The sequence below is a fragment of the Molothrus ater genome, chromosome 8, assembly GCF_012460135.2.
Source record: "Molothrus ater isolate BHLD 08-10-18 breed brown headed cowbird chromosome 8, BPBGC_Mater_1.1, whole genome shotgun sequence".
NCBI lineage: Eukaryota > Metazoa > Chordata > Aves > Passeriformes > Icteridae > Molothrus > Molothrus ater.
In genome coordinates, this window is record NC_050485.2 from 8,339,321 (window position 1) to 8,357,705 (window position 18,385).

At 37.8% G+C, this 18,385-nt stretch overlaps 1 protein-coding gene across 1 annotated transcript in view; it reads left to right on the forward strand.

Annotated features, from left to right (window-relative positions):
* The window catches only part of TM9SF3 (transmembrane 9 superfamily member 3), a 41,978-nt gene extending 24,149 nt beyond the window's left edge, over window positions 1–17,829 (forward strand). Inside the window, exons 9-15 of the mRNA XM_036385298.1 lie at window positions 295–425; window positions 8,064–8,203; window positions 9,742–9,810; window positions 9,902–10,048; window positions 10,198–10,281; window positions 10,392–10,468; window positions 14,909–17,829. Coding sequence (XP_036241191.1) covers window positions 295–425; window positions 8,064–8,203; window positions 9,742–9,810; window positions 9,902–10,048; window positions 10,198–10,281; window positions 10,392–10,468; window positions 14,909–14,976 — 716 coding nt within the window. The 3' untranslated portion in view covers window positions 14,977–17,829. The remainder of the gene's footprint in view (window positions 1–294; window positions 426–8,063; window positions 8,204–9,741; window positions 9,811–9,901; window positions 10,049–10,197; window positions 10,282–10,391; window positions 10,469–14,908) is intronic.
* Window positions 17,830–18,385: the final 556 nt, after the last annotated feature.

An 18,385-nucleotide genomic window follows, 5' to 3' on the forward strand; every position in this document is an offset into this window, starting at 1 on the left:
GCTTAGTCAGCATATGCTGTTCTTCAGCTGAAATGTTCTCATGCTGTATCCCTTTTCTTCTTTTCACCTGGCCCACTAAATTGATTAATGTGCTGCATCTTGTGAGTGACCAGAGTTAGCTGAACCTTAGTTTGCTCTTAGCTCTTGTATTGATGTAGTATGTTGTTACTTACTTCTTTCACTTTTTCTTGGGAGAAGTAGTCAAACATGTAAATTCTGGAGTGCTTGCTAATTTTTTTTTTTTTTTAAATGTGCTGTATCTTACCAGTCCTATTGAAATGTCCCTTCTTACAGGAAGGCGATGGATAAAGCAGATGTTCATTGGAGCCTTCCTTATTCCAGCAATGGTGTGTGGAACTGCCTTCTTCATCAACTTCATTGCCATCTATTACCATGCTTCAAGAGCTATACCCTTTGCAACCATGGTGAGTTGTTTCAATGGCAAATTTAAATTCCACTGTACACACAGAAAAATATTATTTTTTAAATCGAAATATATTTGTGAGTCATAGTTTAGAGCTAGCTAATTAGAAGTTTATCATGGAATGGGGCTTAAGGTCTTCAAATAGAATTAATTTTAATCACAATAGCAACAGCTGCTGGATGCCAAAAACAGTCTTATCTCTGCTTAAAGTGACACTTAAAGTGACGTTGCTGATTCTAGTCACCTCCTCATTAACAGTATTTTCAAAGCATGCCTAAATACCAGCTTTTTACCAGTTGAATTCATTTCTGTAAAACCACTAAATGTAATATAAAGCTAAACATGTTTATAAATTCTTCACTTATTTTTTCTCATTTTCTTCTTCAAGAAAATAGATTAAAATTCTATCTTTGAGTATGTTTGTATTAGTTGGTCAATGTGTCCCAAAGCAATATTGTGTTATTTTCTCTTTCCTATGCTAGCAACTATATACAGTACTGTCATAAAAGTTTACAGCATTGATCTTTGATATGTGTAAAGAGACTGTTTTACTGCTAAGCAAGCAGTTATGGTATCCCATCTCTCACTTGTATTCTCATTTGAAGGCCAGGAATGCTGAGGGAAGGCAATTCCACGTGTGCTGAAGTTTGTCTTGTGAATCTGTTCAACTGATTTGTATTTTAAGACCGTGGGCACGTGCATGGAAAAGCAAATTGATATATGAATCTTCAGGGTTCAATTCACCAGGATATTAGGACTCTCTATACACAGCGATTTTAATGTTTGCAAGGTTTTATGAAAGCGTTTGAATCATTGTGACTGTGGCAGTAAAACTTGAGTGGAGTTAGCAGGCAAGCAGGTTATGAATCGGAAACTTCATCAGCATGAGCAACGCTCTAATGGCTTCAAATCAACAAGCTGGTTTGTAGAAGGAAATGGAAATTGTTTGCAATTACCATGTTATGCTTCAGGTTGAAGTCCCTAGGAAGCCCTCTGGCTTTATGGATGAGATCCCTTTGTGTCTTTCCACCTCTGTTTTCAATGTAAAGAAGCTTCTGGAATTGTCTAATGTAAATTTGCTGCTTTCTTGGGGAAATAAAACCTCTGCCACCTAAATGTATTAGAACACAGAAATAACTTCCTTTACCCTGACATGTCTTGAAACCATCCTCCTTGGTTTAAATTTCTGGCCAGTATTGCCCCTTCATCTTGACTGCCATAAATCTGGAAAAAGCAGAAACTGAGTTACTGAAAAAAGTTCCATAGCAAAAAGTTTGCTAAGAGACTATTCTTAAATATGTCATTCTGTACTTAACCAGTTTTGCATTGCCACTTCCCAGTGAAGTATCTAAGTAGTCTCTGTGATTTAATTCTTCCCTCCAGAGGGATTTTCCTATGGAATTTAGGCAAGGGCAGCTAATAGAATCAAATCCAGGACATCCAAACTGACACTCAGTTCTGTATCTGTCACCTACCTGGTATCTGTTTTTCTACACTTTGTCTTGAAGTCCTCAAATGATTGGGCTCTTCAGGACCTTCATGCATTGTTGTAGTCTGTTTTGAACTTCAAAACTTCATTCACCTTGCATAAGTCATTCCTGGTGTCTGGGATCTCCTTGAAGATGTGGTAGGGTCTGGGAAAATGGAAAGCTTGTTTCTGAAATCAGTCTTCACTCTTGGGGCTCTCCCTTTAGCCCTTTTAGATATACTTGCAAGCTGTCTTACTTATGGAATGCCAAACCTTCTGCAGGGAAATAAGCCATGAGCATAAACAAAGGCTTAATCTCTTCCTTGGGGTAGCTTTCAGCTGTTCTTCCCTTCAGAATGATATCAAGAATGTGACAGGTTTTATTCAAATATGAGACCTTTTTAAAACTTAATGCATTGAAGCTTTCCGGAGCATATGAAGGAGATACAAAATCTGCTTTTTTCACTCATCCCTTCACCTTTATAGGAATGCAATGGATACTGTTCAGTTATTCATGCCTTTGGAGTCCAAATTTGATTTTTTGGTGTATTTTGTTTATTATGTCCTCTTACTAGTGAACATTGAGTTCTGAAGTTGTTATACATCTTGACTTACTGTCTGTTGATGTTTATCAGTCTTTCGGGTATATTTAACAATCATCTTTGTATTTGTGTGTGTGTGTGAATGATATGTAAAAAGTGGAGCTTGGGAGATTTAAGAAGACTTTAAAAATAATGGTATGTGAAGTGATTTCTCCATAATAAGTTTGAGGAGTATGTTACTAGTTCTGTGCAGAAATACTGACTAATGCAGAATTTCTACAGAGTACAGCATGATTGAATTTGAAGGGACCATTTTAATTCTGGCATTTCATAAGTTGTGACTGCTTACCTTGTTCTGTGAGTGATGCATAATTTAAAGATTTCCATTAAGGCTACTATGACTAATGTAATATTCTGACTGCAAAATCTATGCAGCTTCTATTAACTGTTTTAAGATTTATTATTTTTGTTTTGTTTGAACAGTAGGCTCCTTTGTGGCTAAGGTTTCCAGTGTGCATTTTTAATGATTTAATTAAATACGGTTAAGGACACTGTATTTCTCTTGGGATGGAGACCCTATTGTTTGCATCTTTTGTACCTTGTTTTGAAAAGAAAAAAGTGTTTCCTCCAACAGATAGCTTAATCCAAGCTGTAGGTTTCCCTGACAGCTTTGAGTTGATATGAGTATTTACTGCCACTAAAAAAAGAGGACCTGGTAGTGCCAACCATTTTCACACCTTAAGCCAGATAAAGAAATACACCTCACTAAAAAAAGGGAGAAAATCCTGTTACATGCATTCAGCAGAAAGTGACTGTGCAACCATTGGTCAAACTCCTTCATTTTGCTAAAAATAGACACTCCTTAATTCTTCTGCCTACATTTTCAACAGTTCAATTTATTACCCAAAGCTGCAGTCTAGATTAACAACTTAGTTGTAATAAAGCTTGTAACACTTTATGTTGAAGCCTTCTGTTCTATTCTTTTTCTTGTAATGTTTGGACAATGTGCAGAAAACTGTTGTGTTACAGAAATTTCGTAACCTCTGTATGGGAGGGAGTCTCATGACTGAGAGTGCATTTTGGTAGCTGACAGGGAAGATCAAGCTGCTGCTTTGACAGTTAATTTTTATTGCTTTTCTTCACTGTGCCTTAAGCAGACGTGGCACCATAGCCTGCCAGTAGCTGTTTAATATTAGATATGCTCATAAAAATTTTAATTATCACCCTTGAAAGAAGTTTAATCTACAGTTGTCAGGAAATATGAAACATGTGGCACTAGGAAATAAATTATATCCCTCTTCACAATGTTTCCTTTCAAATATGGAAAACTGAATTCTGCACATTCAGTCAAGGGCAGTAGAATATTCTTTCCCCATCAAAACAAAACAAAAAAGGAGTTAGAAGGAATGCAGGCTTGGTGAGGTTGACAGTCTCTTCTACAGCAACTAAAACCTGCAAACTAAATTGGCTGCTAGTGTATAAGATATTTTGTACAACAAAATTGCAACAGTCAAAATTAAAGAAGTATTTTTTAATGTACTTGCTTGGTACAAAAACTCACATAATTTGTTTTGGGTAATATAGATTATAAAGAACCTCTTCTTGTTTGCTTGATGAAAAACCAGGTTTGAAGATCCGATGTATTTGCCTCTTTGCATAATTTGTGTTTTATGAAGTAGTCGTTAAAACGGTTCTCTGAATTTCTCATGGCTGATGTTACAGTAATAATTCTTAAAACACTCAGAAAGATAAAACTTTCTTATCTCTGCCTGTCACACAACTACTGTTACTGGGATTGGATTTTTTAGTATGTTGTCAGTGACTTTGGCAGGAGGGTAGAGCAGGTTTATGTGTTGGTCTTGTCTTCATTTCTCCTTTCCATTTGTGATGGTGGAGGCCATTAAGTGCCTGAACTGCTTTTCCCATTGTATTCTTACTCTTGGAAACCTTTTAGGCAGAAGTCTTGTAACTTCACCTTTAAGATGCTTGTTACCCCAATATCCCGTGTTTGCTTCAGTTAGGATTTAGACTCTGTAGGTTTGGATATTGCCCAGCCTGCAAACATTGTCCTTGGCATTTGTGGCTACGGGCGCTACCTGTTTAGTTTGAGAGGAGGGGCACTGGTTTTACCTCGGCCCTGTAATTAAGAGGAACATGCCTGAAAACCACCAGCTATCTCCAGTCATCTCTCACATCTAGGGAAGGCTTATTATTGCCAAGAGTGAAGTTGTTTTAACAGTCATCAGTCTGAGCAGGTAGACTACCTGTGAGTCAATGAGTCAAAAGCAAGAAAGAAGATGCTGCTGAGTTCAACATGATGTGTACAACCAGTACTGGTTTTGTTGGTCATCTTACTAAGACCAGACTACCTGTGAGTCAATGAGTCAAAAGCAAGAAAGAAGATGCTGCTGAGTTCAACATGATGTGTACAACCAGTACTGGTTTTGTTGGTCATCTTACTAAGACCAGTAGGTTGCTGTCTCTAGAATGGTCTTATCTCAGTAAAAAGAACATGCACAACTTCTTCATTCTGGACAGCTTATCAGAGCCAGGTGGGAGTAGGAGGCATTTCTGAGCCTCTGCTATCACTCATCTTTGTTTGCTCAGTTGTGTCTCCTTTGCGCTCCAGACTCAGCTCACATAATTTTTAGACCCCTGAAGTGGCTTCAGGATAAAAAGGAAAAAATGTACTTCACTTTCACATGTCCTCAGAAGACAGGATAGCCTTAAGACAGGTGGCATTTCACTGTTTAACAAAATGTTGACTTTATCTAGTGCTGCTGCTAGGTATCACTGAAGATGCTGGCTGTTCTGTTTGAAATCAGTTAATTTTTCAGCCAAATGGATAACAGAATGTAAGGTGTTACACCATTATCAGTAATACTTTGGCTGATCTGATAATGAAACCACAGATTTTTTTGATGGATGCCAATTATAGGTGTACTAGGGATAGCTTGACTGTACGTATTGAAGACATTATTCAAGGGACCTTGATCTGTTTCAGCTTGTTTTATGCAGATGAACATTTTAGATTTCAAAGCTACTGCTGAGTCAGTTTCCTGGACACAACAGCCAAGCCCTGCTGGATCAGGTTGAGCCCTTTCCTTTCCCACCTGGTTTGAAGCCATTCAGCTGTGCTGAGGGTGTCACTACAGTGAAATGCTACTGACAGCCTTGTTTCATCCAGGAGTTTGCCAGCTAATCAGTAATTAGGCCTGGATGTTCCTTGCTTGGTTCCTTGTCCAAGGTTATAATCTTTGTGCGTGGGTTCTGTAAAATAGACACATTTTGCAAGATGGACAAAAACAAGATGCTAAGTGTTGTTCCAGGTGAGCTTAGAGCCCAAGGCAGTTCCTGGGCAGTTTCTTTGTGCAGTAAGGCAGTGGATTCTCTTTCTACCATGGTCCCCAGTCAGGTGAAATTTTTAAGATCAAGAAATTAAGCTACAGTCATCTTAAAACCTGCACTATAAAAGACAGTTGTGGCTGCATGAGCAGTACAGATGCCCTTTCACACTGCCTGGATCTGAGCTTTCTGCCTCAGCCAGGTGTGAAAGCTACCTGCTAGAACAACACCAAAGAGCAGGAGGGACCACCTGACACATCCAGAGGGCCTTGCAGGAAGCAGAGCACACTCTCCTTGAAAATGGAAGTGGTTTCAATTTGTTCAGCTCAGAAATTTTTTGGATACTATCCAAACCTTAATTCTTGAAAATCTCTTCTACCCACTGCACCTCAAACAAGCTGGGACATTTTGGTGAGGATTTTAATAAATGTAGCACTCAAGATGATGTTCTTTGATGTTTCTGATACTTTTTGATATTTTTCTCTGAAAATTCTCATCTGCTCCTTCACTTAGACTGAGCAGTTTTCAAGGGCAGAACCTGTATCCATTGAGTGAGTTGTATGATTCTCCTGAAATTTATTCTTAGGCAACCTCAGTATCCTACTTAAAACATTATGCTTGCTTACCTGTGTTTTTTGAGTAATGGAAGAAGACAAATGAGAGATACTAAATTGATTGTGTAAAAACTGCTTTATTGTTATTATATTATTTATACTTCAAGTATAAGTACAGCTTTGCATCTTCTTATTTATCAGCGGCGCTTTGTATTTTAATGGCTCACGAAGTAATTCTTTAATAACCTCTTCTCAAAGATATACAGAGCAGTCTGGAAAGTGCTTCTTGTTGAGCCACCAGTTTGGTGTACTCCTCCTGTGAAGCATGAAGGCTTGCTCCATCCAACCCCAGGCAATGTTTTCCCTTCACATCTGTCCTATGCTAGCCAGTAATAGAAGAATAACCCACTGACTTTAGTCAAATGCTGCCTTAAATTTGTGTTTCACCTATTGCTGAGTTTGTATTGAACTAATGTCATTCTTTCTTTTCAGCTGCTTGCTGTAGATTTCTTAGATACAGCATACATGAGCAGCTTTTATTGATCCTCAGAGTAACTGCTTCTAAAGCAAGTCGATGTGTGCTCTTAGATCTGTTCTGCGCTCTGTTGTTTTGCGTTAATCTGGACTTTACTTTCTGCTGGAGTGAAGGCAAATGTAGCTCCTTTGCTCAGGAGGCACCAGGGTGTACACAGAGCCTCAGGCAACAAGGCCATTAAAAGGCAATATTTTCATATGTTTGCATAGAAAAGGTCACAGGGTCAGTATTCAGTACTCTGGTGATTGCATTATGGGCAACTGTTCTGTCTTTAATTATCAATATCAAAAAGTTACCAAACTGTCTAATGCTATTTCTTTCTGTGCTACAGAGTTATGAATACAGAATGTCTTGTTTCACACTTGAAATTTTCCTATTTTGGGAGATAAATTATATTGCCTTTAAGGAATAGAAAAAATGGAGCTAGATAAGTATAGTGGCATAAAAAGATTCATGGTAGATTTTTAGAGAGGCTGTTCCACTGGAAAGAGCTGGAGCATTGGTTTGACCTTTCCTGTATTGTACATAAACTTGATTTCTATATGTAAGTAGGTTTGTTATGTTTCTAAATTATGTATCTTTGTGTACCAGTGGCCACTGGTTTCTTTGTCAGTCAATGTTCTTAATTGCCTGGTTGGTCCATAGTGGAAAACATTGAACCCAAAATTGAATCAAAATTGGTAGCATTCTTACATGGTTTTGTGATTGTTATTGGGTTGGTTGGTTGGCTTGGTTTTGGTTTTTTTTGTATTGGATTAAAAATTTTGCACCCAACACTTGTAATTTTGTGTGCAACTACCTAACTGCTAGATGTTAATTCCCAGAGAAATTCCCACTTGCACTCTCTGCAAAACTGTAAAAAGTGCTAACAACACTTTCTGTTATGAAGTACCATGAAGATTTCTTTTTATTTCTTGTGCAATGTATTGAGTATAATAATTAGGTGGAAACAGTAAAGCAGTCTGTAATGGTTCTGTTTTCTCAACTGATGGATGAAAATAGGCTTGATAATGTTTATTAGAAAGTTTCTCAGGGAAAAAATGCTTCTATTTGATAAAATATGTGGTGACTAATGCTTCATAAGTAGGAGTATGATTCTACAGCAATAACTACTAAGGACTAATACTGGTTGATTATCTTCTATTGTTGTCTTAGACTAGTTTTTTTAATTGCAACTGCAAATTTTTGCTTGCAGGTGGCAGTGTGCTGTATTTGTTTCTTTGTCATCCTTCCACTGAACCTCGTTGGGACTATTCTTGGCCGAAATCTGTCAGGACAGCCTAATTTCCCATGTCGTGTCAATGCAGTGCCTCGTCCTATACCAGAGAAGAAATGGTAAAGACGAGCATAATGTTAGCTGGAAATATTCACTTCAATACATTTAAAATGGCTTTTCTGGTCTTCAGCTTTAATGGAATAATTGCTTTTAATTTAAATTGAGTTATGCCTAGAAGAACCACTCAACTGACATTTTCCTAATATGATTTTTCTTTTGAATTAAAACACCGTGGTTAATAGTTGTAGCAGATTTTACACTCCTGCATCACTGATTCACATTTTTCCTGAAATGCTCTTTAGTCCCTGTGTAAAGGGGTGGTGCCAACTCAGTTCTTGTGTAGATATATTGACACTAAAACCTCTCCACTTCAGTTAATGCCTCCTACAGGTTTAGGATTGAGTGTGCCTTGGAGGCAGAACTGTTCTGATTAATGGTCTCCTAACACAAGCTGAGACATATTTGCAGGGTTATGGTGGGGAGAAGCTTGCAATGCTGTTCCCAATTCTGTACTTTTGTTGATGGCACAGAGCCTAAAATATTACAGGTATATGGTTTGAACTGTGAAGAAGGCTTTATAATTTTTGATGTGAATGCAAAGTGGTGCCTAGTCTCAAAAATTATACTTAGGTTTTTGGAAAATTATGAATGCAATCACTTTTTCCTATTAATTTAATTCTGAGGTGAAAGCAGCAAGCTACGGAAATTAAAATATCCTCAGAGGATTTTTAATAGACTTTTCTTGCTTTCCCTGTTCAGAGGAATGGAACAGATGAAGTGAAAGGGGCACTGAAACATGTAAGCCTGTAATGTCCAAGAAGTGCAGCACACTGAGTCTCTTGTTAGTGGTTGGTTGTGCAGCTCAGATGTTAGAATTTAAGTTATATTGTGACTGGTATCTTGGAAATCTGATGGATTTTTCTGGATCAGCATGACAGTTAAAAATACTTCTCTTGATGATGATGAAGTAACACACCATCAGCTTAGACAAGTCTCCCTATAAATAATAAAAGAAGCAGCAAATGAAATCACCGGTTACTACCTGGATTCAGCATCATTGCAAGTGCTACAGAGAGGTCACCTTTTAGTGACAGGGTCTTTTACAGGTAGCTGGGTATTCATGTTTAACTATATGTTCATGACTCAGTATAGCATTAAAAATGAACACTGGTTCTTATCTATATAACCATTATCCTGTGAAATTCTGCCTGTGCTTTTTGCTGTATCTGTAGCCATCAACAGCACTGTGTTTTCACTGCTTTCCTGCAGGGCTAGTGGATGTCATGGAACTTGATTGCTTAGGCCCTTTTTGTCCAGAAAGATTCTTTCTGTGGCCTTAAGGCTGGTTAGAGGGCTAATCTTATGCCTGTAGGTGATAGGCATGAGCCTCATGTTTTGTTTCACCTTTCCCCAAGAGTAACTTCTTGTTTTATCCATACATGTGACATTTTTGAGGGAATCTTTCTAATCTGCTGGTATGAGACAGAAGTGTTCTTGTTAGCATGCCTTTTAAACAATCTTCTGTGCTATATTAATAATCTGGTCTTAATAAATGACGAATTTCAGTTGTCCCTAAACTAATCCTAATATCTTTCAGGTTCATGGAACCAGCTGTTATTGTTTGCCTAGGTGGAATCCTCCCTTTTGGATCAATTTTTATTGAAATGTGAGTACATCAGCTGTTTCCCAGTTTGGTTAAAAATTACAATTTAAGTTGAATTACAATATCATCTGCATATTTTGTTTACTCTCTTCAGGTATTTCATTTTTACTTCATTCTGGGCTTACAAGATCTACTATGTTTATGGCTTTATGATGCTGGTTCTGGTTATCCTGTGCATTGTGACAGTTTGTGTGACCATCGTTTGTACGTATTTCCTGCTAAACGCAGAGGATTACAGGTGGTAAGTGTTGCACTGTTTTCATAGTTAACCAGATTGGGAGACTTTTGTGGAAAAGCAGTGTTTCTTCAGTCTAGATGGGTCTTTTCCAAGTGCATTGTGCTTGAAGCCTTTTGGCTGGTTGTATGATGGACATGTGTGTTTACTTTTAGGCAATGGACAAGCTTTCTTTCTGCGGCATCAACTGCGATTTATGTTTACATGTACTCCTTTTACTACTACTTTTTCAAGACAAAGTAAGTGATACTTTTCTTGCTTGAGTATCAGATTTCTGTACTGCCAAATCAGTTTTATTTATAAAAAACGGGGAAAACGGCTAGCATAAATTTCTATCTTTCTTTTTCAGGATGTATGGCTTGTTTCAAACATCATTTTACTTTGGTTATATGGCGGTATTTAGCACAGCTCTGGGAATAATGTGTGGTAAGTTCCAGATATTTTGAAGGTTTTCTAACAATTTTTTTCAGACTCATATTTCTGACCTTAGTTTGTGGTTTTGGTGGTAGAGTGTGTATGTCTGCAAGATCTGCTCAAAAAGTCTTTAAGAGAATCTGAAGAGTTTTCTGCTTATACTTGGTTCCTGCTTTATATAGGAGATTCCTATGGATTGTCTCTTCTGATAGGAAAATAATTTATATACTGTGCAGGGAATTTCACCCTCTGTGCAAGCTTGAAAGACTCAGTATTTGGCAAGAAATCCTGCAAAATAAATTCCAAATGAAGTTGAGACCATGCTAGCATTTTGCTTTGGATTTTTTACTGTCACCCAAGACAAGGAGCTAGGTGCATCCTTTGAGGCATCAATGATAGCACCATAGTGATGACAGGACCGTGTGTGTCTTGTGGCATGTATATATGAGGGTGAGCAGAACAGAGGACTGAGAGCTTGAGGATAACATTTGAGAAATAAGTATTGCAATATTCACAGGTGAGGAGAGTGCAGGGTGCTCCTGTGTGCAGCTGGATTTCATTGCTTTTTAAGTTACTATTTTGACAGATGCTTATGGCAGTGAGGTCATCTGTTAAAGCCAAAAACTTATTCACATGTTAACTTTATTTTTATCATTTCCTTTATGACCTCCAGCAAGTGCTTCTTGATTCTTTTGCACTTTTCTATAATGTTGGTTTTTTGGTAAGTGATCTTAATTAAATACTACTTAGCAGTGAATGAATAGTCCTATAGCTACTGGGGAGATTTCTTAGAGTTATATTTGAGACACTAGATGTCTTAGAGGAACTTACTTCTGTAAAGTATATATTTCTTGATACCTGAAAAGGGTGATTAATATTACAATGCTTTATAAAAAGGGAAGGGAATTCATCATTTAACAGCTGAGTACCTGTTCCCCTTTTCTCTCATACAATGTAATTTTGCTTCATCAGGTTCTTGGCACATTACAAGACTTCCCTGCTGTTTTGGTAGTCTTGCAGCCATTTTTTTTCTTTAATAGGCTTATACTTTTCAGCTCTAATGTTTTCTTTCAAAAGTGCTCAGGCTACTATTGATTAAAATGTCTGTGATGCAGAAGCCAACCTTGTCCACCAGTTTCTGTAATTAAAATGTGTTTTAAAATACAAAAACGGAAGATTGTCAAATGATTTCTTCTCATGGTAGGACACTTATTTGATGGAATATTAGCGTAAAATCCAAATTTTTCAAAACCAGAAAATACTTCAGCACACTAAACTTTATTTCCACAGCTCTATTGAAATTTCTTTTTGTCTTTTTAAATGTGTTGGAAGAGAAGCCGTGAGATTCCTTTTTACTGAGAAGTGCCATTTTCAGTATGTGGAGTGGAGAAAAAAAATCCCCTGTCAAAAAGCATTTGTGTAGGGAACTTGCAGCCATTGAGGTCTAACAAAAACATTTGTGTTAAAGAACTGTGCAGTGTGTGTGCTACTGCCTGTAGGTCTGTGAAAAGGGTGTGGAGCTGTTCTCTGGAGGCTCACATGGGTGGGCGTGTTGGGTATCACAGTTGGATGTGAGATGAACTAGTTAGGGTCCAAAGCAGCCACAGGGAAACTCTCTGTAGGAATGGATCATCCAGCTCTGGGTTTAATGCCCTTGACAATGCCTAGTGAACTCAATCCCACATGTAGAGGGATGCTTTGATCCACAAAGTTTGCTGCTGTCTGCCGAGCATCTGAGTTCTGGGACCGGACAGTGGGGAGCCTGTGAGAATTTCCAAACCTTTTGAGCTCCTCATGTTTCCCTCTTAGTGGCAGAAAAGGTTAAGACTCATTTCCCAACTTAGTGGAAGGCTTAGGGGCTACATAACATAGAAAGAACTCTTGCAATACCACACTTCAGCATTTAAGTGTGCTTAAAGAGCTTTAAAAAAAATTTGGTGCTTAAAAAGTCACAACTGTAGTAATTGGTTTGAAGTAATAGATGGGAGTTAATCTCTTTTTGCTTTGTGGTTGTTCTTCCTCAGTATTTGGATTTTTCTCTTTATTTAAAAGCTTATTGTTCTGCTGAAATATGCTTGCAGTCTATTTCTGCTGAACCTAAATAGGCCATAACCAGGTTATAAATATCATCTGCTAAGGTGTTTAATAAACAAATAAAATATTTCCCTTTACTATGTATTTTTTTATTCAGATGAGCCAGCTGCCTTGCATTTGAATCAGGAGGATGTTCTTTAGTCCTCATTGCCCAGGGTTTCTGCCTCCCTGCCCCATGTTTTATTCAATGCTGTGAAGTAGCCTTGAGGCTTAACCCCTGCCTTGGGTATTGGCCATTAGTGGCCTTCCTGGCTAAGGCACCTCTCTGATTCAGAATAGGTTATGATTTGTTTATGGGGATGAGAGCTTGTGGTCTCATGTGACTGCTACTCTCTACTCCTCCCCCTCCCTTCCACCTCATGCATTCTCTAGATCCCAAGTGAAGCACAGTTAATGCTTTGTTCTCTCAAATCTCTGTGATACCTGGCATCACATCACTAGAGGAACTCTTAAAGAACAAGTTCTGGAGTGTAGCTCAGTTTAGCACTGGAAATGGGCATTGGATCTGTTGGCTGTGTTTGCTTTAACAGGAAAAGCCTGGTGAGTCTTAAAGCAGAAGTCCAGTGCCATTATTTTGTTAATTTACTTCAGAAGATTAATTTCTTGACAAGCAGCAGAAAAATCTGCACATGCTTCTGTATGACTCCAAGCTCTCATCATCTCTTCACAGCCTGCACTTGGGTCTGTCCAAGTGCTGCACTGGTCTCTCCTTGAACAGTCATGCCTTCCTTCTGCTGCATCCCCAGCTTGCTTGCAGGCAGCAACAACCTGATCTTGTGTGTGCTGTACTTGCTTTATGGAACTCTGCTTTGCCCAAGTTAGTAATGCAAATCTCTTGTTGCTGGCCAGTGGAATGGTTGCCATGATATTTATACAACTTGGAATGCTGTCCTGTACAGAAGCTGAATCCACAAGCTCCTTACTGCTCCAAAAACGCTGGAATGATTTATTATTATTTATTTAGTTTTGCCTTGTGCAGATTTCTTGATTGGGTATAAATATTGGACTTTTGAGGGTCTAAAAATGAAAACTTTGTGACAGCTTAATGGCTGACTTCATAAATTATCCCATCAGTCTCCAGGATTTAAAGAACTCTTCAGAATCTGAATAATTCCATAGTCAGCAATGCCAGCTGCAGGTCTGTACAGATTTAATATGTAAAGGCAAAACAACCACTTTATATTTTTACTGGAAAGTTTGGCTTAAAAATTTTAGCATGGGTTAGACTTCTATATTTAACATGTCTTCTCCAGTTCTGGTGCATCCTAATTCAGTGCAATGCTTTGTTCTGGGCTTTTCTTCATTTCTTCAAGGAAGGAAAAATATCTTCTCTCTTAAGAGTGTTCTTTACCAAGCATCCAAGCATTTAATGTTAGGAGTTCTCTGTAGTGATTTACAGACCCTGACTTCTCTATCCATTCTGTAAAATACAACTGTGTTGGCAGTCAGACAGCAGTTGTCTCTAATTCTTGCCTGATTTTCAGCTTCACTTCAAACATGACGATCAGCCAAATTGACTTACTCTCATTTTGCTTGGAAGAGATGAAGACATTCCCTGCTGATGTTGTAAGACCACAGTATTTACTGAGCCTGGCAAACCTGAGCTTCTGGGTTTGACCAGGAGAGCTGATGAATCTCTTTCTGAGAAGAGGCCTTAGTCCAGTGCATTTCTTTAATTTTTCTGGATGTCCTTAATACTGCAGTATTTTGGGTTTAGCATAAACTGTTGCCCCTATCAAAAACTCAGTGACCTGTTCTTTTATTACTGCTGTGACAATGCATACTTTGTTCATGACTCTTACTAATTTGAAAACCACAGGTTGCAATTTCTTGAACTACTAACTGCTACTTGTTAATGTCTTTGTACAGACCTCCTTGGAGTGTAAGACTCCTGGGATGGAGATCTATTATTATTTGTGCTTTGTGGGAGGGGAGAAGCCATCTGCCAATAAAACACTCATCCAGAAGGCATGTAACTTATAATAAAAACCTGCCCTCCCATCCACCTTCCCTGCAGAGTGGGTGATTGTATGTTTTTTACCCTCTGCTCAGAAAAAATGGACTTGGTTATTGGCAGCAGTAGGGGGGCTGCTATATTTATCAAGGCCAAGTGAGCTTGGCCTCTTGGTAAGATGGCTTAATGGATTTGGATTGCTAGACAGGGGAAGTTCCTGTCAGCCTTTCAGGGGGAACATGGATAATTAGAGTTTGAGAACAAGTATTGCAGGTAAGAAGTTTCTGTGTGCAGAGTAAATGCTTTGTGTGACTTTCTCTGTTGAAGTGTGCGTGGTTTATGCTGCTGGCTGGTTCTGATGATCAGCTCTCTAACATATGGAATGTTTTTGATTTCTTTTGCAGGAGCTATTGGTTACATGGGAACAAGTGCCTTTGTTCGTAAAATCTACACTAATGTGAAAATTGACTAAGGAAATAAGAAAATTGAACTATGGATCAGCTCCTGTTTTCCTGGGGATGAATTTGCACAGCAAAAAGCGCGAGAAGAGATTTGGGTTTTAACACTGGGCACTATATGGGTCTCCATTTCATGGATGGCTTAAAGTAACATCTATTTCATTGATCCTAGGTTCTTACTGACTGCTTTCTCCAACTGTTCACAGCAAATGCTTGGATTATATGCAGTAGGCATTACTACAGTATGTGGCTAATCTTTCCCCCCCAAAAAACCAACATCAAAAAACAAAAAACCTAGCTCATTAAAGATGAATAGACTAGCTCTCTTCAGTGAAGAGGACAAACAGTTTGTTTAAAGCATTTGTTCCATTCAATATAAAGAGGGAAACTTGGCTGCTAAAACTACTTGATTAGTAGTCTTCCTGGTACTCAACATTTCTAAATTATGTAAAAATGCTGTTCCAGAAAGATTACTCTTCTGATTTTTACTGCCATTGCCAGGATAGGAGGTATGTTTTGTATTTTCAACTCCAGGTGCTTTTTGGTTTATTTGCAATATCAACTACCCTACACTCATTTGTTAAAAAATAATTTAAACATATATAAAACTCCCATATGCATGTAATATATCAGCTATTGCTCTAGTTGGACCAACTTCCCTTTATTTATCTTTAAAGTAATATCCAGCTACATCTTAAATCCATCCAAAGAAAATACAGTCTGAAGACGGGATGTGTTCTCTGCAATGCAATTTACTGTACAGTTAGAAAGCAAAATGTTAAATGAAGAGGATTGTTTGTTTTTTAATAAACACTCTGAGGTCTAGATTAAAACAAAACCAACGTTTTAACTGAATGTCTAAAGTGATTCTCCTTTTTTCCAAGTTAGTCTTGCATATTTTTTTTTGGGTTTGGGTTGAATGAAGATTTTCCTTTAGACATCATACAAGGGGTAATAAGTGTATATAACATTAAATAATGTAACTTAGATGTAGATCCCAAATGTATTTGGATGTACAGATTTACTACAGAGTACTTTTTCTGATGATTCGGTGTAAAAATGTGTGAATTCGGGTGGCTTTTTACATCTTGCCTGCCATTGCATGAAAAGTTGGGGTTTCTTCACAATGTGTGTATGTCATGCTTTTCTGTTCTATTTCTCAAGCTCTTACAGGAATTAAATTTGTAATTTAGACCATTTTAATTTTTGTTAATCCTATCTGAACACTTTTGTAACATCAAAAGCACAGTTGCTTTAGAGTGTTCAGAAAACTAAAATAAACTTTTCAGACAAAATGTTTTGATTGTGAAAATAGATGAGTTTGCAATTGAGAATGTTTGAAAAGGCAATACTGCTGAGCACCAGTTTCTGTATACAATATTAGCGTGGTTTTCATCTATCAATCCCCCTTCTTTGAATTCAGAATTTGCTTACAACTGTATTGTACAATACAACTCCAAAGCGAGTGACCAACCCAAAAAAGATTCTTCTTGGCTGTGGCAAAGTGTTTTGTGATCCAGCCAGTGTACTGGGAAAAGTGGGGGTAAGTGTGGACTGAAATAAATGGGCAAATAAAGGTTAAGTCTTTCTAAGATGACTGTTAATTATGCACTGTATTTAGTTAGAAATATCCTGAATGAGTTTGTGACAGATTTGAGAGCCACTGGGCTTGATTTTTTCATGGGTTTTTTTTCAGACATCTGCCATGTAGGAATGTTTTCATCAGTGTGGCTCTCTGAAATAGAGCACATGTCATGTAAAAGGAAACTTCCTGAATTTAAAAAATGAGCCAAATATTTGTATTGATTAGTACTGTACTGTTTCTGTATAAAAAGTACAGATAATGCAGTAGCCACAATGAGAAACATCCGTATTTAGCTTGGTGAACTGTACAGGTAGGTAATAGAGGGAAGCAGTGCATCCTTGCTGCATATGGCTTCTGAAAAGTATTTTAGCTTTTAGCTCTGATTTCCCTGGCCAATTTTAACTAATCTGTCAGAAAATAATTAAGTTTTGCTTCAAGTGAATCATTGCTGTCTGTAGGTAAACACTCTGCTGCACAACAGAATAATTTTTGTCTGTTTTGTTTTGAAGTACAGGCCAATTTTAAGATGAGCTTATAAACTGGGTCAACAGTTAGTTTATCATTGTTCCAAAACATGGAGACTTAAAGCAAAGAATGGATTTTGTACTAGTACTTGCTGTGGGAAGCCCTCTTTTCCTTCTAAATCTGAAGTGAGAAGCCATTTTCTCCATATAATAAATACATTAAGTAATCTGCCAAGATAAAAGTTTTAAAGGGAATGTTATGATAATGGGTCTGGTTCTCTGTTTAGAGCCCTGCTATGTGATTAGTCTATCAGAAACTTCACCAAACCATTTGTGAATTTCATTTAATCGCTTTTTAATGCCACAGGATGATGGGTTGCCTACTTGCTTTTTCTATCCTCTGGTATTACTGGCTTTTGCATATCCAGACAGGATTGTATATCTTCTAAAGTGACGTTGGAAAGATACTTACTGCACAGGCATTGCTTTTGTTTCTGCAAGCAGGTTCCTCTGGAGAAGTACTGTGTTTAAATAATTGACATTTTTATACAGCCACCCTAGCACGTAAATTGGGAGTTTGCTTTGTTTTCTCCCTTTTGGTTTCTGAAGGAGTGCAAAATGTGACCAGTTTTCAACAGCTTGTCTTTATGGTTGCTGTTTGGGGCAAGGCTGTTTGCTCCCCTTCCCCCTCCTTGCCCTCCTCCCCAAAAATGTGGGTATAGCTTGAACCATCTTGCTTAATAGAAATTGGAAGCTCTCTGCTTAGATGATGTAGTCCTTCCTCTTTTATGGAAGAAATAAAGATCTTACAGACAATACTCCTCTTACCATGGTTGTTTCTTAAGAGTTTCTGGTCCTTGAATTCAGGCTTTTTGATAACTCTTGAGTTGGCTGCTCAGCGCTTTTCTTCCCATTTCTTGGTACAGAGGCCAGGGATTTGGGCAAATAGTTGCATAAGCAATAGCCAGTTTTGACCAAATGTTTTAAGTAAATATAATTGTAAATATTTTCAGGTGAGGCAGAGTGCAACATAGAAAGTGCCTCTTGTCATTCATATATGAAAATATATGAGTGCTGGATTGGAGGGAATGGACACTGTAAATAATCATTACGTTATGCTCTTTTTGATGTCTGAATGTTTTGAAGCCATAGTGTCTATTAATTCCTCTCCAAAATTACATTCCAAAGTGTATAAAGGGCACAAAAATTGGTTTTTGTAGGATAGTCCTAGGTGTATTTCTTTAACAAGTTTCAGGTTAAAAAACAAACCCAGAACACTAAAACAGTAGAAGTGATAGCACATTCTTACCACTATCATTACTGCAGAGCTAACACAAATGAGAAAATTAAGTTTTGCTCTAACTTCAACATCAC